The following is a 19478-nucleotide window of genomic DNA, read 5'->3' as shown; positions in this document are numbered from 1 at the left end:
TAACCAGATAGTAGGAGGGAAGATTAGAGTTATACAAACTGATGCAAAATGTTACATTTATAGTTTATTCTGGTTTAAACTCTTTGACAATAAACTCTTAACTGTTATCTCAGTGGAACCTCCAACATAATTAGATAATTAACTGTGTAATTTGAACAATACAGTAATAATTAGACAGATGAATAATACTTCCATACCACAATATAAACAGACATAAAGCAATAAAGCCAGTAATCTCAGTGGGCCGTACTGTTTCATTCATATTCATGCATTTGGAAATATTAAATTTAACGAGTGACATTTGAGCTTTTTCCTGAAACTGCCTTATTAATTAATTAATTAAATTATGTATTTCTTGAATGTTTAAATGTTTATTTATTTCATATAGTTTTTTTTAGATTTAATAAAAAAAGTAAAATGAAATTTCTTTGTACTTGACTATTGAGTACTTTTTTAAGTCTTTATATTTTGCTATTTTACTACTACTTATCCATAGCTATATGCATGTAGATATATAGATACGTTTTACTTTACTTAACTACAGTGAAACCAAATTTCTTTTTAAAATAATAAAAGAGCTTTGTAACCGGGAAAAAAAGTGATAATTTAAAAAATAATTCCCCAGACAGTAGGAGCGAAGATTATAGTTTAAACTCTTGTTTGAGAATAAACTCTGTTGCCTTCAACTCTGACCGTCTCCAGTGAAGTTCTTGAGGTTTTTTTTCCAGACATCAGTAGTAAATCATTTTTTAAAGACTTGTTTCAGAATATAGTCTTAAGTATTGTCTCAACGAACCTCTGACATAATTAGATAATTAACTGTGTAATTTGAACAATACTATATATGTCCAAGAGATTCTGTTTCTGATTATTTGCTCTGAAGTTAAACTGAAATACATCAAAACAATGAGGTTTCAAAAACAGACACACCGTGATTTTTCACTTTATTGAGAATGTTTCACTCAAAGAATTTGACAAACTTGATGAAAATGAATCAAAGAAACAGAAAATACTAAACAATAACATGTCTACAAGAAGCTAATGATTGAGAATAAATCTCTATTATTATACAGGTCGCAATTCAAAGTGGAAATTAACTAAAATATCAAAATAACATTAGACAGAATGTACACTTAGTAACTGCAGATATATACGTGTATATATGTATTTATATTTTTAGGATGACTGTGTCTTCCTTTTACATAACAACCACAATATGTCATCATTGATATTTGTGAATACTGATCAGCGTGATGAATGAGATGAATTGATGAGATTTGATGGTGAGAAAAGGCAGAAAACAGTCAGTCAGCATGTGTGCAGTTGGTGGACGGTCCCTTGTTTCTGAGGATCATCAGCAGAACGAGTCCACAGCAGAACACCAGACTCTTCACTATCAGCACTGTGTACAGCAGGCAGAGCAGCTTCACCCTGCACTGAGACTGGAAGGACCCTGACACACACACACACACACACACACACAAACACACAGAGTCACACAGTGTGTAAATGTCAACAAAACATCATCACATTTTCATCAGTATAACTTGGACTTTTCCAGATGGGACAACCAGCTTTACATGAAGACAGGGGTCGGCTACACTTTGAATGAAAGCTCAAAGGTCCTTATTGAAGACAACAAGTCAGGGCCCCAGCCAGCTTTTGAGCTATACTGAGCCAGGACAGAGACTTTAAATGTTGGCATTGAAAAGCAAAGTGAAAAAGGAAAGATTGTGTTTTAAAGAGAGGCAGCAGTTGATCTTACAGTCAGCTTGCTGCAGAGCTAGCAGGTCTGCTGGCTCTCTCTCTGGAGGACAGGAGGCTGCTGGAGCTGGAACCTCTGAAACAGAAAAGGAGTGAAATGTTTGGAGTTGCAGTCAGAAATGTCAGTCCTCTGCTCCTCTGCTCTCTTTGACAGCGTCTCCACATGAAGCTGAATCACTACTGAACACAGTCAGCGAGCCTTCATTACCTTGTTCTGTTGGGGCCTCCACTTGGCCCCCCTCGTGCTGGACGTAGCAGCGGTATTTATACGTGCTGCTCTCTTGCTGACGGAGCAGCAAGATGGCGGCGGTGCGTCCCGACTCTCTGACCTCCAACTGCTCTCCCTCAGCAGGGGGCAGCTCCTCCAGAGGACCGTTCTCCTTTCGTCTTTTCCAGGAGATGCGGACCAGAGGAGGAAACATGGCTGAGGCCAGACACAGCAGGGAGCTCTTCCCCTCCAGGTGGGCTCTGGGTGCTGCTGGGTACACGCTCACCACGGGCTTCACTACCTGCTCACCTGAAGTTTGACAGCAGCAACAAGCAGCACAGACACACATTGACACAGTCAACAGCAGCTTACAGCACTGCACTGCATTCAGTGTGATCCTGGAATCTACATGGACTCTGATCACTAAACTACTCATCAATACAGCACAAAGTTCACTACATATACTGTATTCACCTTCATATGAAACACACTCAGCATCTAATGTCAGCATGGATTATATGGGGACACAAGATCACATCTTTAATTTCACATTATTTATCATTCATTTTTCTTACCTATAGAAATTCATTTCATATAATGATGACTTGTACCTTCATACAATGGAAATGTCTTTTTATATATGACACATTTTAAATAAAGCTCACATTTACCTTCATGTCAAATATTATTTTCATGTTAGGGAACACAATATATTGGATGTTGACCATCCAGTCCAGTGTCTAGTTATTGAGAGGCAAGGCTCCCAGTTACTGCTTTTTGTTAGTGTCCTTGAAGGAGCCACAGGATGGCGGCTTTGCTTTAACTCTGTGTTCATTCACTCACATTGACATTACTGATGTTACTGACTGACACACTCCACATTTGGACTGATTTCTTGACTTTATCACAATAAATCTCCTTAAATTTATCGTCATTCTTTGTGTCCATTCCCGTTTTTGTCATGGCCCAGGAGTCGGGTTATGACTAAATGGGGGCTCTTCCGGGATATTAACCACATATTTATCACAATAAATCTTTTACAATTCATGTAGGAACAAATCAAGACATAAATCATTTTATGACTTTTTTCATTGCATTTTTTCATAACTTCCTGCAAAAATAGTTGATTCTTTCAAATGTGAATGAAAATGTCCACTTAATAAAATAAAATAAAGTAAATATGATATTACAGTATCATAATTATATAATATATCACAATATTAATTTAGCATGATGTGCAGAACATATTTAAAAATACATTTACATTAAATTCCAAAATCGCTTTGTCCGATTATCCATTTTAACATTTAATGTATTTTCTTTGTACACTTTTTAATTGAATATATTTCAGAAAGGATCTGAAAATGATGTCATTCTGTTTCATTTTCAACTTAGAAAATGTCCAAATTTGTCAGTGTCAGGTTTTAAATCTATTTTAATATAATATAATATATTATAATAACATAATATAAAATAATGTAATATAGCATAATGTAATATAATATAATATAATATAATATAATATAATATAATATAATATAATATAATATAATACAATATAATATAATAAAAAGACGGTCTTGATCCTTTAGGATGAAATCAAATATTATATTATTGTGAAAGTGTAAAACAATTTTTCTTCATCATTTTCTACACATGATTATAACTTACATATTTAATCAAATGCAATTGTCGTTTTAATGATCTCAATAATTTTGCATTTTTAAACTATGAATTCTTACCATTTCTATCTGTTATAAATTTTACTATATTTGGCACAAACTGTTTTCTTGCAATTTTAACTTCCTGCTTCAATGTTTGATTCTGTCATATGTGAATAAAAACTGCCACATAATACAAAATAATCTAAAATTAAATTAAACATATAATATAACGTAATATAATATTTTATATGTTATAATGTATTATAATGCAATATATTATAATAAAATATAATATAATGAAATATAACATAATATAATATAATATAATATCAGCAGGTTGGGGCAGATTACTCTGAAATGGATTCAGCTGCTGAACAGAAATTTCACGGCAGTTTTTGTCATTATATTAACTTGATCCACTGGATTACAAAAATATGTAATCAGATTACTTTTTAATTAGACTTTATCCTATAAAACGTAAACTTTGATACCCAAATAAAATTAGATTTCTGCATCTTCCAAATTGAATAAAAACACGATTGAACATGAAAAAAGGACCCTGAGTTAATCAAAAATTAAATGACCCTATAAATATTATATGACAGAATTTAACATGAGCTCATATAATATAATACGGCAACTAAATTTGTGTTAAAATCATTTACACATTTTCCGCTGTATACTTTACTCTTTATGCTAAATAAACACATCACACTATTAATGAATAATACTATATAAAAAGTAAAACAACACATACTATTGATCTATACGTCCCTAAAGGTTTTATAGGTTATTATATATCTTTTTTTTTTTTTTTTTGACACAAACAGAAAAGTGTGTGCCTTTAGATATCATCCTGTATCACATATAGAAATGACTCATTAGTCTCCATATGTTCTATTTAATTGACATATCATATTCAGTATGATAAATATATCTTTAGGACATGTTTATCATCATATAAAACACAACTGTAGTGATAGTTATAGTGTGTCGTTTAAAAAAAACAAGAGGCGCTGCTGAATTACTGAGAGGATCAAATACTGTATATTTGTAACATTTCCAAAATCAAACTTTTTCTATATGAATCAGTTTCATCTCCTGCAGAAATAAAGAATAACTTGAGTTGTGCTGTGAGATTAAAACATCTTTTCAGGAATTATGAAGCTTTTTTATGTAACAATAGCTGCATGGCTGCAAGAATTCTCTACTAATGATGAAAAAAGTCACAAGCTGCAGAAACTCATTAAAACACATTTTCAATAAAACAACTGAAGGAAAAAGAAAGTTTATTCTTACCTACAAACAGTTTAGTTCCAGAGCCAAAGATCGGGTAGTACCCTCCGCCTCGCACAGTGAAAAAGACTGATACAAAAACCTGTCTGCTGCTGAATGTGTCAGCTGAGGTGAACCAGTCCACATTATGAAGCAGTATCATATTTCAGCTCCATGATGTGTTTCTCTAATGTTCATATTAACATGACTGTCTCTTCTTTTATGTCCTTTTTAGACACATTAGCAGAGTGTCTCCGTGGATCGTTGGTTCAGACGTTCATGTTCCTCAGAGGATGAACCCTACTGACTTTGGTCAGTTTTTATCAAACACCATCATCAGCTCACGTCTTTAAATTGTCCATTACTTTGATTTATGACGTGTGTGCGTCCAATGACAGGACGCTGGGCCACACAGCCAGTGTGTGTTGCTCTGTAGTCTTGTTTTGATTTGAAGGAGAAAGAGTTGTGATCCTCCTACTTTTTAAATCAGGTCAACACATGAGACCAGAGTTACCAACTTATCACCGCAATAAAACACTTTGGACTTCTACGACGCCGTCACTACACCCATAGAGGCTCCCGTCCCATCTCTCTGGACCGACTACAGCTGCTGCACTTCCTCATTCTGTCACCACAACAACTCACCACGTCATCAGGAGAACCACCACGTGAATGCCTTCAACCTTCGCCCAGTACCCACTTCCTCCATGCAAACTTCAAAACAAAAGCCTCTGAAAAAAGCCCTGTTCAACACAAGATCCCTCAACAATAAAAGCCTCATCTTAAATGAATTCATCAGTGACAAACAACTAGACTTCCTCTGTCTGACTGAAACCTGGCAAAAACCCATGGAATATTTCACACTAAACCAAACCTTCCCTGCTGGATATTCATACATGGACATCCCTCGCTCTAAGGGCCGAGGAGGAGGAAAACACCACCAAGACCTCAGCCCTCGGCCACTCTCCATCATTGCTGCACCATCTTTTGAACATCTGGCATTTAAACTCCCCGGTCCAAAACCTCATCATTGCTATTATCTGCCGTCCACCCAAACCCAACCCAACCTTTCTGTCAGATTTTTAGAATTCTTCACACAACTGTCTTCAGTCTCCCCATCTGTCCTCCTCCTAGGAGACTTTAACATCCACACTGACTCTCCTGACTGTCGAAGCACAACAGACTTTTTTTTTTTTTAGATTAGATTAGATTGAACTTTATTGTCACGGAACAAAGAAACAGCCACCTACAGTAATGCCAATAAATTAGAATAGGAGTATGAGTTGTTACTGTTTTGCTCGCCACTATTCACTATATATCAATTTATTGTTGTTGTTTTCTCACCTGGTTCTTCCTGCGTGCTCTCCCTTTCCCTTTCTCCTTCTCTATCTTTCTCTCTTTCCCTTGGCATTGACAATCATACACAAATATATTGTAGCAGACCATTTCCTACATAAGTAATTTGATACAACATACAGATAGCTGGTTTATATTATCTGTTACTTTAGCTTAACACGCTTCAGAAGAAGAAAAAACAAGTCAGAGATCATTATGGACTGTCCCTAGTCTCTCACCTGAATCTGTCTTTTTTCTTTTAAAGAACTGTCGTATGTCCATTGGTCACTGGCAGACCACACACACACACACACAGAGAGAGAGAGAGAGACCGGACAGTAAAAGCTTGTTAAATTAAATAATCTGTGCTAACTCAAAAAATTAAAAAAGTTAATACACCACATATTTTCTGAGTCATTAGTACAAATTTGTAATTTTAAGTTAACAGTACTCGACCGCTTTCATTTATTTTAGTCACTGTACTCAAACAGTTTGACAGTAAACTTGATGACGTCACGTCACGTGCGCGCGTCCTTCTTCTCCAAGCCTGTCGGAAAGTCCGCCATTACCGCTACTCGCGTCGTCAAGAAAAGCCGAGAACGAAGCAACTTTCTCAGCAGGAGTCGCTAACAGTGAACGCCGTGCTGACCGCCCTCACCGCCCTGACCTCCGTTATTTTCATATTCGCTTTGGGAGCACTAATTTGGGAAGTTAAGAGTTGTTTAAGCGCCATATTTTAACGGTGTGCATTCGGGCTGTCTGCAGTTATTTGTATCTGTCCGTTAAATGTGATTTGGCTAGCTTAATTTGTAAATGCCTCACTTAACTGTTAGCTAATTTACATGTAAAGAGGGATTAGAAAGTGGACTTGTGGGATTTTTATGTCAAAGTGGAAATTTTGTCTTGTGTAGAAAGTTGTCTGGTAAATTTCATAAAGTTGATTTTACCACACAATGTCGACTGGAACTGCATGTTTCATCGGCATGCATGTCCGGGCATGTCTCGGCTTAACGGTTACTGAATGTTAATGTTTTGTATGGAGGGTTTAACTTTAAAGTTAAGGTCACATCAGTTTCAATTTCACGTTTTACCGGACCATTTCACTTTTTTTGTAACGCACGTAAACTGGCTTGTAATCAGTGTGGAAAAATAACCGCAGTCCAGCGGTCAAGTGTTCCCAGTCTTTGCATGGTTAAGGTCATTCCGACTGTCAAACAGAAATAAGATTTTATTGGAAACAAATAATAATAAATAAAAAATAGATAATATCTCTCTTCTTAACCTGAGAGTGTAGCAATACCCTTTTATGTCTTGGTTTAGAGATATGAGAACTGTTTACATTTTCCATTTGTCACAATATCTATAGATTAGCAAGAACTTAAGTCTGATTAAAGTGAAATATGTTCATAAACCTGTTTTAATAAGTTTGGGATTAAGACATTTCACACTGTGTGAGGTTAATACATTAATCAATGTAATACTTCAAAGATATTGTACATAATGCTTTTGTTGAAAGTGTATTATCTTGCTTAAAATGTCATTCTTTTTTCTCTGAAGGCTGAAGCAACAGGCCGACATACAGAGTCTTCAACCTGGTATGTTATTGGCAAACATTAAGCTTTTTTCGATATTTGTTTTGCATAGTTGCTGAAATGTAAATTAATGCACCACAATCAAATTAATCTAAAACCTGTTTCACAAGTGTTTTCAATTGATGAGAATATTGTTTTCAATTGATGAGAATATTGTTTTCAATTGATGAGAATATTGTTTAATTTTACCATGGCTTGGCCTACGGCGCAAAGAGGTCATAAATGATGACCTACCTGTTGGAGAGATCCTGGAACGCTGGCCTGCTCTTAAAATAGAGTCACAGGTAAACAATATTTTTTTAAGTAAATCTATCTAGGCACATGTATTCAATTTCATTCTTCAGACTGACTTTGTCAGTGATAAGCTGAAAATATCCATTCAGGTTTGCAGTGAATACCATTGAGTGTGATTTGGTAGTGTAGTGGTATGGATGTTTTCCCCCAAACTTGAAACAGTTCAAGGTCAATGTTTGGCAGTACTGGGCAGTATTCAGGAATGCTTTGTTGCTGTTTATATCTCCTTACAGGGCCACATATACATTACAATCTGACTTAAACATTCATGTACTTTGTACAGGTCTGTGCCGAGTTTCACAGGATTGCAAACATCAACCTGAAGAACCAGTTCTATGCTGAGTTGGACCGACATGCCCCCCGTCTTCAGAGCTTGTTCAGAAAGAGAGCTGCACGCACAGGGAAAGTAGCTGACACTCTGGGTCAGCTCTTTGATGCTTATGACCACCAGGTAAATTGCTTAAGATTGTTGGTGCTTAAAAGTTGTACTATGTCGGTGTATGTGTTTGTGTAGATATATAATAATTCATACATGTTTAGTTACTGTTATTCTGTTTTGTTCTTACACGCAAGGAACAAGTTGATGTTCACATCAAACGGGCTGCTGTCCTTCGTGCCCTCCCAGCTTATCTTCATGAAGATGACTCTACATTTCTGAAGTTTTGGGATGTAAGTACAATTAAGCATTTGCTCTGCAACAATACAATACAATTACTGGTATTTATTTTTATTTTGTTTCATTGTTTAAGTTGCTGCAATGCAGGAAGAAAAAAAAGAATTAAAAAATGAAATAAAAAAATACATATAGTTGCTTATGTTTCAACCTATATCACTAGATATGGACCTTGTCTGTGAGAATTTTTTCAGCAAATGTTTCTTCTCTTCTGCTGACCAGATTGCATTCAGGTTCTTGTTGCAGGCAATAAGTAATTCCATAAGTAGTATAGATAATGTAAGGTATACAATGGATGCAAATCATAACAAAAGGCATATACAACATATAGCATCTTTAATATTGTGCGAAGTGCTGAGTAAATTCCAAATATATCTAATTCATTTCAAGTACTGAGCATGATTTATTCCTTTGGATGCCTTTGAAATGCAGCTCTTTAGCTTAAAAAATAAAAATAAATGTGTAAGTCTGAATTTTTCATTCCATTTAAAAAAATTTAGAATCTCTATTTATTACTTTTTTTTTTATTTTTTTCTTGCAACAATGACAATGGAAAATATTCAGTCAATTGAAGATCACATTTTTTGTTTATAACATGGTAAAATGAACAAATTTCAGGCTGGGAGACAAAACATTCTGTTCTACATTTTACATAAATAATTTTATATAAATTTGTTCCACGTTTTATATGTGACTGTGACTGTTTCCAAAATGGCTGAGGCATTTGTCACACTTTTTGCACTTTTTTATGCCTTGCATCTAAGTTACCCAAACGGCATGTCAAACACGTTTGACTTCATCCAGAAAGTACTTATGGGCCTGGATGATGGGAAGTTGAGGCCTCGGGTGCTGACCCTTAAAAATGACTTGCTGATTGTGGAGGGATCCTAATATGTAAACAAAGTTCACAACATTGCTCAGGCCCGGTTTTAGTTGTGTTATTGAATGTACTATGTACATTTAGGTTGTAACATTTGTACACAAAGTTTTATGGAAATGTCTAAAAGTGTCTGAATAATGTGTAATGTGTGACAGAGGATTTCATTCATATTGTCACAAAGTGATTGTTTTTTGGTTTTTTTTAAAGGCAGTTTTTTAAGTTTTGGAAGATGTAATGGATACATTTTGGATGCCAAAGTTGGATAACGTTTATGGAAGTGTTTAAAGTATTGAAGTAATTAGGGTTAAGCAAAATATTAAGAGTTGAGCATGAAAAATAAAAAGTTTTTTTTTCCATATAAAACACATAAAAAAACAGGTCATAGGACAAACATTGTTTTGAGGTTCTGGACTGTGTTTTAAATAATGCTTGCATTTTTAATGTTACCGTTTGGCTGCTGTTTTTGATAAGTCCTTATGTAACAAAGTGATTAGGAGTCCTCAAGTCTTCTTGCAAGGCCCTTGTACTATTTTTGGAATGTATTCCTCCATTTGCGACACTGTTTAATTGTGGTTACTCAATGAATTTGGTCTGGCATTTCAAATGTTATATATTTTTTTCTATTCAAAACATATGTATTTGGGGCTTTTTAGTTAAAGCTACTTAAAACATTTTTTGAAACTGATTACATAAAATGTTTCAAGGTAAACTAACTTGCAGTTTTGCTTTTAAATTAAGTAATATTTTTAATTATATAGGAGTTTTTGTGCATTGTTAATTTAACTTAAAACAGTTAAGTACATATTAAGTGAATCATTTCTTACAGACAACTTAAATTTTTTATGTTAAAGGTAATAAAAATATTTAAGGAAGCCATACTTAATTCTATTCTTACTGTGAAAACAAAATACCAAGTAAAGAGTACTTAAACAAGAATGTTTCTGTAACTTAAAAAATTTAATTAGTGCCACTTAAAATAATTTAGTTAAAGCTACTTAATTTAAAATGTCAATATAACACACAAAGTTGAGTAAGTGAAACTAGAAAATTTCGATGTAATCAGTTTCACCAATTTTTTTGAGTTATATGAACTTGTCGGGTTTTACAGTGTAGGAGTTATCTTTCACACATCTCATACCTTTGTGTTATAAATAGCCTATATATATAGACCTACTGTGTGTGTGTGTGTGTGTGTGTGTGTGTGTGTGTGTAGTACTACGTCTGCATGAATGTAATGTGATTATTATTGTTGCAAAGTCTGGTTCAGGTTAAATCCTCTGTAAAACATGAATAAATACAGCAAAGAAAAACATTTAACTATTTTTTATTGTCTACTTTGACAGTAAGACACAACTGAAAAATATCAAATATGAACTAGGAATAAATAACAATTCATTTAAAAAGCCACAGTGAGTGTTTTCACACATACTGGTATTATACAGTGATTATGTCGTTTGTTTTCACTCTGGTCCAAATGCCCTGACAGGGAGTCATGTTTCCATGACGACGGACCAGAAAAAGACGCGCCTGACGTCAAATTATGTCTCTAAAGTAACGATAAACTTTAACAACAGAGACACAAGTACGCACTTCACAGGTACACAGTTAATTTGTGGCACTGCTCCTTTTGTTTAATAAACGGACCGCTCCAGTTTGACTGTAGCTGCGCTAATGGCGCTAACGAAGCTAACCGGGCTAACTAACTGGAAAACGGTGCCTGGACTCCAGTACTCTCCGATATGGTATCTGAATGTGAACAACTCCAGGTAAAAGGAAAGAAGTATGAGACAGAGCTGGAGCAACTTACTTAGTTGATTCCCAACACGACAACTAAAGGATTCTCACTCTGCGTGTGTCGCTGGATGCCGGTCGGCCAGCGGAGCGGTGCAGAGGGAGCGGCTGAGAGGAGGATGATACCATTTGCTAAGCGGGGGTGTTTTCATTTTCATCCTTAACATTTACATTTAAACCACAAACTACAGAGTTTGTTTTGGACATCATTTAAGTTTGTCAAAGACGAACAAAAATTTTAGAATAACAACATTTCTTACTCCAAGTTTTAGGGGTGAAGAGCCCATGATTATTATTATTATTATTATTATTATTATTATTATTATCATTATTATTATTATTCTCGTATGAATGAACCTTATTGCTTGAAAAGGTTTGTTGCCAAGTGAAATCTAAAAGTGATCTCAGTGTTTGGATGTATGTATATAGGCTTTGACATTAATATCATTATTTTTTGTTTTCAAACCTTCAAATATCTTGTATATTAATATTCTCTCACATACGCTCATGAGACATTTCTCTGTTGATTAGCAGTTAAAATGAGATCTTAAAACTTGTATAAATATGAGGATTCATCCTCTGGGGACCATCAACATCCACTGTAGATGTGATAGAAATCAGGCCAACAGTTCTCTTGTTCTGGATCAAAGTTTTGTTTGGATGTAAAGACGGAGCCAAAGGTCCCACTGCTCACAGAGAAAAACCTTCATTCAATCCAAATACATTTACCAAATCTCTGTTGAGGGGGAACTGTCACAAATCCTACAATTCACTTGTATCATTTACTGAAGTGAAATGATCTGCTCAAATCTGTTCCAACATGTGATGGAAGAAAGCTTTTATTGTGAAGGAGCCACAGGAAGCAGGTCAGCATTGTGAGGAGGAACGGACTTTATTCCTGCAGCAGGTCAAAGCAGAGGATTTTAATCTTTATCAAAATGCTGAAGCTTGTTTTTGTTTCATCATGTTTTTAATGACAAACTGCTTTTCAAACAAGACTTCTTGATATTTTTTACTCCGTTTATTTGTAATATTCATTTGACTCTTTTCTCTTTCACTTCTTTTATCTGTGTGTCTCTGTGTTGCTAGTTTGTCCTCACTGTGTGGAACAACAATAAACCTGCTGGAATATCTGATAAAAATATGAATAAATATCATATCAAATAAATCCTGACAGCAGTAAAGAAAATAAATCCCTCAGTTCAGTGTGTTTGTGACTCTGGCTGAGATGGAGGTGAAATATGTGAACCTGGGCTGTGGTTTACTGCTCTCTTCCTGTCACAGACACTGTTTGACATCTGTTCATCTGGAGGTTTTTGTACAGGCTGCAGGGATATTTTATCACTGTGGGGAGCATCCTTCCAACAGCAGCAGTAGTAGGTGGCTGAATGATTTAGTTTAACGCTCTGGATCTGCAACTCACAGCCGTTCTGTTTATTCACAGCTGAGAAATCATCTTCCTGAGGATGATTGTAACCTTTATATGTGGTACCATCATTCCTGTAAATACGCAGAATCCGTGTGAATGTTTCTGTGTCTCTCTTCTGGTACCAGTATACAGGATAACTGCTATCACACTGTTCAGTGCCTCGACAGCTGAAGGAGACTCTTTCACCAACTCTCCTGGTCCATGTTAAATCCTCCTGAAGCAGCTGTGTTGCCATGGCAGCCAGCGCTGTGTGGAGACAGACAGGTAGATGAAGGTGAGTGTGACAGTGTTTGTTATAGGTGGAGTTTGTTGGCTCCTGATTGGCTGGAAACACTCACCTGAGCACAGACAGCACAGAGCAGCAGCTGGGAGGAAAAGCATTTTGTGCAGCGGTGTTTCCTCTGGTGAACCTGGGGAGAAGTGGCGCTCTGATGCAGCTGAGGCCAAACAAGGAGGAGCTGCGAGATCAGACGAGGGCCACGTGGTTTCTAACAGGTCCTCAGACCTCCCATCAGCCCCTGTGGTGGAGAGATAAGGCTGCTTCAAAGCACCTCACTTTCCTGTGTCTTCACACTAATATTAAACAGAGTCTTCAGCTGTTTGAAAGTCTCTGCATTAGCTGCCTGTTTGCTTCACAATTGATTTTAAAGTCCTTTTGATTGTTTATAAAGCTCTTCATGTTTTATGTCCTATTTATTTCTCAGAGTTGCTTTTAGCGTATGAACCCTGTAGAACCCTCAGGTCTTCTGCTCGTGGCCTTTTAATAATCCCTAAAGTCAGAACCAAAACCCACCATGAGGCGTCCTTTTCTTACTATCGTCCACGCCTCTGGAACAGCCTTCCTGAAGACCTGAGGGCAGCAGAGAATGGAGAGATTTTTAAAAGGAAACTCAACATCTCCTTAGTTTCATCTATTTATTTACTGTCTTTTACTGTTTTAGTCTGGCTTTTAATAGAGCTTAATTTATTTGTTTGCAGTCTAATTATTTACTGTATTTAATTTTTTAATTTAATTTAATTATTTTATATTCGTCATTTTTTTCATATTTCTTAATTATGTTTTATGATGGTAATAATAATAATGATAATAATAATAAAAACAATTGTTCTTATAATTTTTATTATTTTATTGTTGTCATTTTTAATCATTATTTATATTTTTTGAATAACTATTTTCAGTTTTTTATTTATTAATATCCATTTGTTGATCAAAATATCAATCTATTTAACTATTTATTATATTCTATTGTTTGAGCTCATCTATATAATTTGATCGATAAAATTAAAATAACTCAAATATCAGCTTATTTTATGATCAAATACTTTGTGAAATTCTTTTACCAGTTTTCCCTTTAAATGTATTTCATTTCTTTTATATTTGACTTGTTTTTAATCAGGTTTTATAATGGTAATGATAATTATTGTTATTACAATTATTTTTATTATTACTGTTGTTATTTTTTATAATTACTATTACTATTTTTTGTAATTATTATTATCAATTTATTTATTTATTTATTTTCATTACTAGGATCCATTTTATTATTCACCTATTTTATCTATTTACTATTTTATTATATTCTATTGTTTGAGTTTATTTAAATAATTTGATCAATTAAATGAAAATAAGTCAAACAGCAGCTTATTTTATGATGAAATACTTTGTGAACATTCTTTGTCAGTTTCCCTTTAAATGGAATAACACTGTGAGACAAATGTCAGTCTGTTCCTTTAAGACGTTGAGGGAACAGTCATGATACATTTCATATTATTTCCACAGATTTTTCTTCTATTACGTAGGGTATAATTCTGAACAGTTGGATCATTTTCAACGTGAAAACATATTGCATCACATGTGTGACATCACATGTCTCTTTACGGTGTTAGAAAGGAGTCACAGCCATAAATACAGTTTTTTACAACCGCTATGACTCGTTTGTCAGAACGTTACAGTTTTTCTCAATTGCTAAACCACTAAACCATATTGTCTGAACCAAATGCTCAGTTGCCTGAACCCACTGATTGAATCAATCTCTCTTTTGTCAAAACCATCAGCACTTTTCACCTGTTTAGACACAATTTGCCAACACATTTTCATTGTGATGCACCGTGCTGCATAATGGTGAGCACAGGTGACAAAAGTCAAACACAATGAAAGCTCAAGTGTCACCACTTGAACACAACAACTCAGAATTGATCACACTTGTGGCTGATGATGTGAGGGAACATAAAGCCAGTTCACAGAGCTGGTTGGTGAGGCCCTACAATGGATAGAAACCTGAGAGGAAGAGTTCCTGTGAGAGGAGGTCGAGGTGGTCGAGGTGGTCAGTGAAGACAAAGAACAGTAATATCTGATGAAATCAGAGCTTCTGTGATTGACCATGTTCTTGTCCATGGTATGAGCATGAGGGAGGCGGGACAAAGGTACAACCAAACATCAGTAGATTCACTGAGTCCACCAGAATCTGAAGGTTTAGAGAAGAGAACAGGTAATTACCTGTTTTGACATTATAGTACAGTATGTAAATGTTGACAGCAATTACTGTAAGACATACTATATACTGTACCACAGTATACTGTAAGTAAATATATGTGTCAGTACATCACTGTACCAATGTACTGTAGTATTGTAATGGAGGGTTGGTCTGTTTGTAGGCCTAGTATTTCATGTATATATTTTGCAACATGCATTTAGTCTACAATGAACAATGAACATTTATTTCTATTTTTCTATGTCGTGTTTAGTGACTGCTCAGTAGTGTTTTTAATTTTGATTGACTTTATTGACTCGGGGCACGATTTGACAACATAGTTCAGTTTTGAGCACAGATTGAACTGTTTAGAGGTGAAAGTTTGGTTTTGCAAGAGGAGTCTGAGGTTTTGTGAATGTAGCTTGAAAATTGGGTTTTGTGTTCACAGTTTAGAGAAAATGAGAGCAGCTTTCAAGAAATGTGTCTTAGCAATCGAGAAAAACTGTAAGAAAAAAATTCAAAACTGTTAACGCACATCACACCTGAAACACACAATTCCCCAAACAGTTAATTTCATGCTCAAAATCACACAGTGTAACTAAACACAGACACACACTTCCAAAATACAATAATACACTAAGACAGTTCACCAAATCTACCAAAGCACCGACACATTTAGTCAGTCACAGCACAGTGTCATAAAAAACACTGACAACTGATGGAAGAACACAAACTCAATCACTTTGCACGTGTCAAATCTACTTTTTTTCCTTTTTCTTTTACAATCAACAGATTATTGTATTGATCATACATGTAAATTAATGTTTGTGATGATGTTCTTCATTTTTCATTTGTTGGCCATGAACTTTGTTCCTTTTTTTTGTACAACACTCAGTACAAAAACTGACCGAGCCATGTCAGAGCAGCTTTACAGAATGTTTATAAAGAAGAAGACAGTAAATGAGGATTTGCAGTAAAAACTTTACTGTATTGCAAATGAAAATGATTTACAGCAGAGTAAAGAGGAGGAAAAAACAGCATTTAGCTGTCATTGATTACTTATTAGCAAAAGCTGTGATCAATGTAATCTTCAATCCATTAGTTTTGAACATGAGGTTTTCTGTTTTGACAAACAATGTGAAAGAAATTTGAAAATTCACCAGTTAACATCTACTGTTTTGGTCTTGATTGAGCTTGTGTTTAAAAGGAGTTAAAAGTAATTTTAAACGTGTAAAATGTGTGTATTTTGTGTCAAAAGAAGAAGAATTGTGGCTGATGTTGTGGTAACTGTGTGAAGAGTTTTGAAAAAGCGTTAAAAGTATCGAACAACGAGTCATAGCGGTTGTAAAAAACTGTATTTATGGCTGTTTGATACAAACTGAACTTTATCACAGACAGAGAGCGCCACCCTGTGGTTAGTCACAGGAAGTGCAGGTACCCACATGATGATGATGATGATGATGATGATGATGATTTCACACACACACACACACACACAGTGAATTACGCAGCATAGATAGTGACGTTCTCCACACAGAGACAGAATAACAGATTATTCTATCAATCCCCCTTTTGACCTCATATCCATGAGGTCAGTTACATCATGTCTTGGTCTTCAGCATTGTCACAGTCATCAGCAGCAGCAACATCAGTGAGCAGTAAAACTTGTATTCCAGAGTGGATTAATGCCATTTGATATGGGGGAGGGGATTTACCTTGGATGACCCTGAGAGATACAAGAGATACAACAGCACCACACAACACCAGGACAGCTACCACCACCATGTTTGTGTCGTCTATGTCATTTCCTCCATCCTGTACCAAACATCTGTCAGTGGATTTACTCCCAAGAGACCTCTCAAGTCTTTAGAAGGGTCTTATATTAGCAGCAGACGGAGGACCTCTGTGTCCTCCTCTAGTGTGGGTGGTCCACTCTCCCCCCTCGGCTCCAGGTGACACAGACCAGAGAGCACTAGAACCAGAGATATCAAGCAGAGCAAAGCAGCTTCATCCAAAGACATCTACCTGGAGGAAACATCCACATTTAGCAGTATATCATGTCAAACACTATTCAGTTCAGTTCAGTTCAGCTTTTATTTAGAACATGTGCGAGTAACACAACAAAGTAAACTCAAAAACAAACAAATCCAATGAGAATAATCAAAACAAAAAAATAGCAATAGTCAAAACAAAAGCTATAATGTGAACGCAACATGTCTGAAAAGGAGTAGGATGAAGCATAATATGCTTATTTAAACCTTCTCCACTACTCAATTAACACATTTTTTCCCCTAAACATACATATTTAAATAATACATATTTACAAAAACATAGAAAATTATTAGATTAAATAAACAAATTCATGAATAATTTATCATTTATGAAAACACCCGGTTGTTAAAGCCTTGTACCTGGTGAAAACCATGTGTTTGTACTGCTTTTTAAACTGGATCATGCTTGGACATTGCTTGAGTCTGTTCCACAGCCTCACTCCACAAACTGAAGACAAAAACGTTTTAATGTTGTACGTGCCCGCTGATGTTTTAGATTGAACTCACCCCTCAGATTATAACCCCCAACTCTGTAAAAAAAAAAAAATTTTGAATATTCCCAGGAAGTAGATTGTTTATTGCTTTGTATTGCAATCGATGATATGAATATGATGTTTCATGAATATATGATTCTCACAGCATATGTGGTTGCTGTTTCCACCTGATATGGACCTGCCCAACGTGGTTCTGTCCACTTCCTTTTGAAGACCTTCAGCCACACCCACTCAGTGGAAATGAACCCGAATAAAGCACAAAGTATCTCAGAACACTGATAATAACTGAATCAGTATTGGAGAATAAATTGCAAGAAATGCTGGACAAGAAAATAATTTCAGGCAGATTGTAAGTGAAATATCCATTTGAAGAAGTGCTTTCAGCCTTTTAAAACATTGATTATAAAATAACTTTGACCAGTGGAGTAAAAATGGACTGCATTTAAAACAGCTGCATTCTGCTGACATCCAGACCAATATAATGAATGGACTCAATTCAGTCAGTCAGCTATTATAACCCTTAATGAAGACTAATTGTTTGTTTTCCTGATTGCATTTTACAGATATTGCACATTAGATAAAATAAATTTTAGCATTTTAAATAGGTTAAATAGGTTGTTGCATGTATTGGTACGAACAACATCAATGAATAAATATTTTTAAACTTTAAATAATAATAATGTATGTATTTAAAATGTAACACATTCCTGATTTTACTACAAACACAATGACACGTCTGAATCCATTAACCCTTTATCAGGCAAAGAACTATATTTGGTAACTTCAGGTAATATTTCGAGAAAAAAGTTGCAAATTTACCAGATTAAAGTGGAAAATCTGCGCAAAAAAAGTTGCAGATTTACGAGAAAAAAGTGAAAAAAAAAAACTTTTTTCTCCCAGATTCACCACTTTAACCCTTAATAGGACACTCATTGAAATACTTGCATATTCCAAACTTCAACCCTAGAGAATATTGGAGGATATTACATACAGCCAGAATGTGTAAAAAAACCAAACATACGAAAATAATATTTAGAGAAAAAAGTTTACAAGATTAAAGTGGCAAATCTACAAGAAAAAAATGCTCAGATTTAAGAGATTTAAAGTAGGGAATTTCTGAGAAAAAAGTTGCTTTTTTCCCACTTTTTTTTGTGAATCTGCAACTTTTTTGCGCAGATTTGCCACTTTAATCTAGTTAATTTGCAACTTTTTTCTCGAAATATTACCTGAAGTTACCAAATATAGTTCTTTGCCTGATAAAGGGTGAAACTGTAAAGTTACAAAGTGAAAATGTATAAAAAGTTATTAATAGCATGAATGTGATCAGTATGCATGTGTCTCTACAGGCCTGTGTGCTGGACGTCAGTACCATGTCTTTTATGAAGAGAAGAACTTTACTGAAGCACAAAGTTACTGCAGAGAGAAATACACAGACCTGGCCACTGTAGACAGCATGGAGGATGTGGAGACCCTGAACACAACGGCAGAAACAGCAGGAGTTTCCTCTGTGACTTCACTTTCCTCTTTCTCTCCTTTCAAAGCTGTTTTTGACATCAT

The 19478-nt window shown here is 35.2% G+C and overlaps 1 protein-coding gene across 1 annotated transcript; it reads right to left on the bottom strand.

Annotated features, from left to right (window-relative positions):
• Positions 1 to 1304: 1304 nt before the first annotated feature.
• Positions 1305 to 17831, bottom strand: LOC131980186 (uncharacterized). Its single transcript, XM_059344394.1, has 10 exons — positions 17788 to 17831; positions 17092 to 17102; positions 13699 to 13755; positions 13244 to 13423; positions 12822 to 13151; positions 4936 to 4983; positions 4048 to 4055; positions 1973 to 2276; positions 1766 to 1840; positions 1305 to 1453 (listed from the first exon to the last, which is right to left on the bottom strand). Exons 1-10 carry the CDS (start codon positions 17829 to 17831, stop codon positions 1305 to 1307), a joined length of 1206 nt encoding a protein of 401 aa, XP_059200377.1.
• Between the last annotated feature and the right edge of the window lie 1647 nt (positions 17832 to 19478).

The sequence above is a fragment of the Centropristis striata genome, chromosome 11 (assembly GCF_030273125.1).
Source record: "Centropristis striata isolate RG_2023a ecotype Rhode Island chromosome 11, C.striata_1.0, whole genome shotgun sequence".
Lineage (NCBI taxonomy): Eukaryota > Metazoa > Chordata > Actinopteri > Perciformes > Serranidae > Centropristis > Centropristis striata.
This window is presented reverse-complemented; position numbering and strand designations above follow the sequence as displayed.

Coding starts and splice junctions, on each gene's coding strand:
- LOC131980186 (XM_059344394.1), bottom strand. CDS start 17,831: ATGATCCAGTTTAAAAAGCAGTACAAACACATGGTTTTCACCAG. Junction 13,424..13,698: donor TAAGAAAAGGACGCCTCATG/GTGGGTTTTGGT, acceptor TCTCCACCACAG/GGGCTGATGGGAGGTCTGAG. Junction 13,152..13,243: donor TCTGTGCTGTCTGTGCTCAG/GTGAGTGTTTCC, acceptor GTCTCCACACAG/CGCTGGCTGCCATGGCAACA.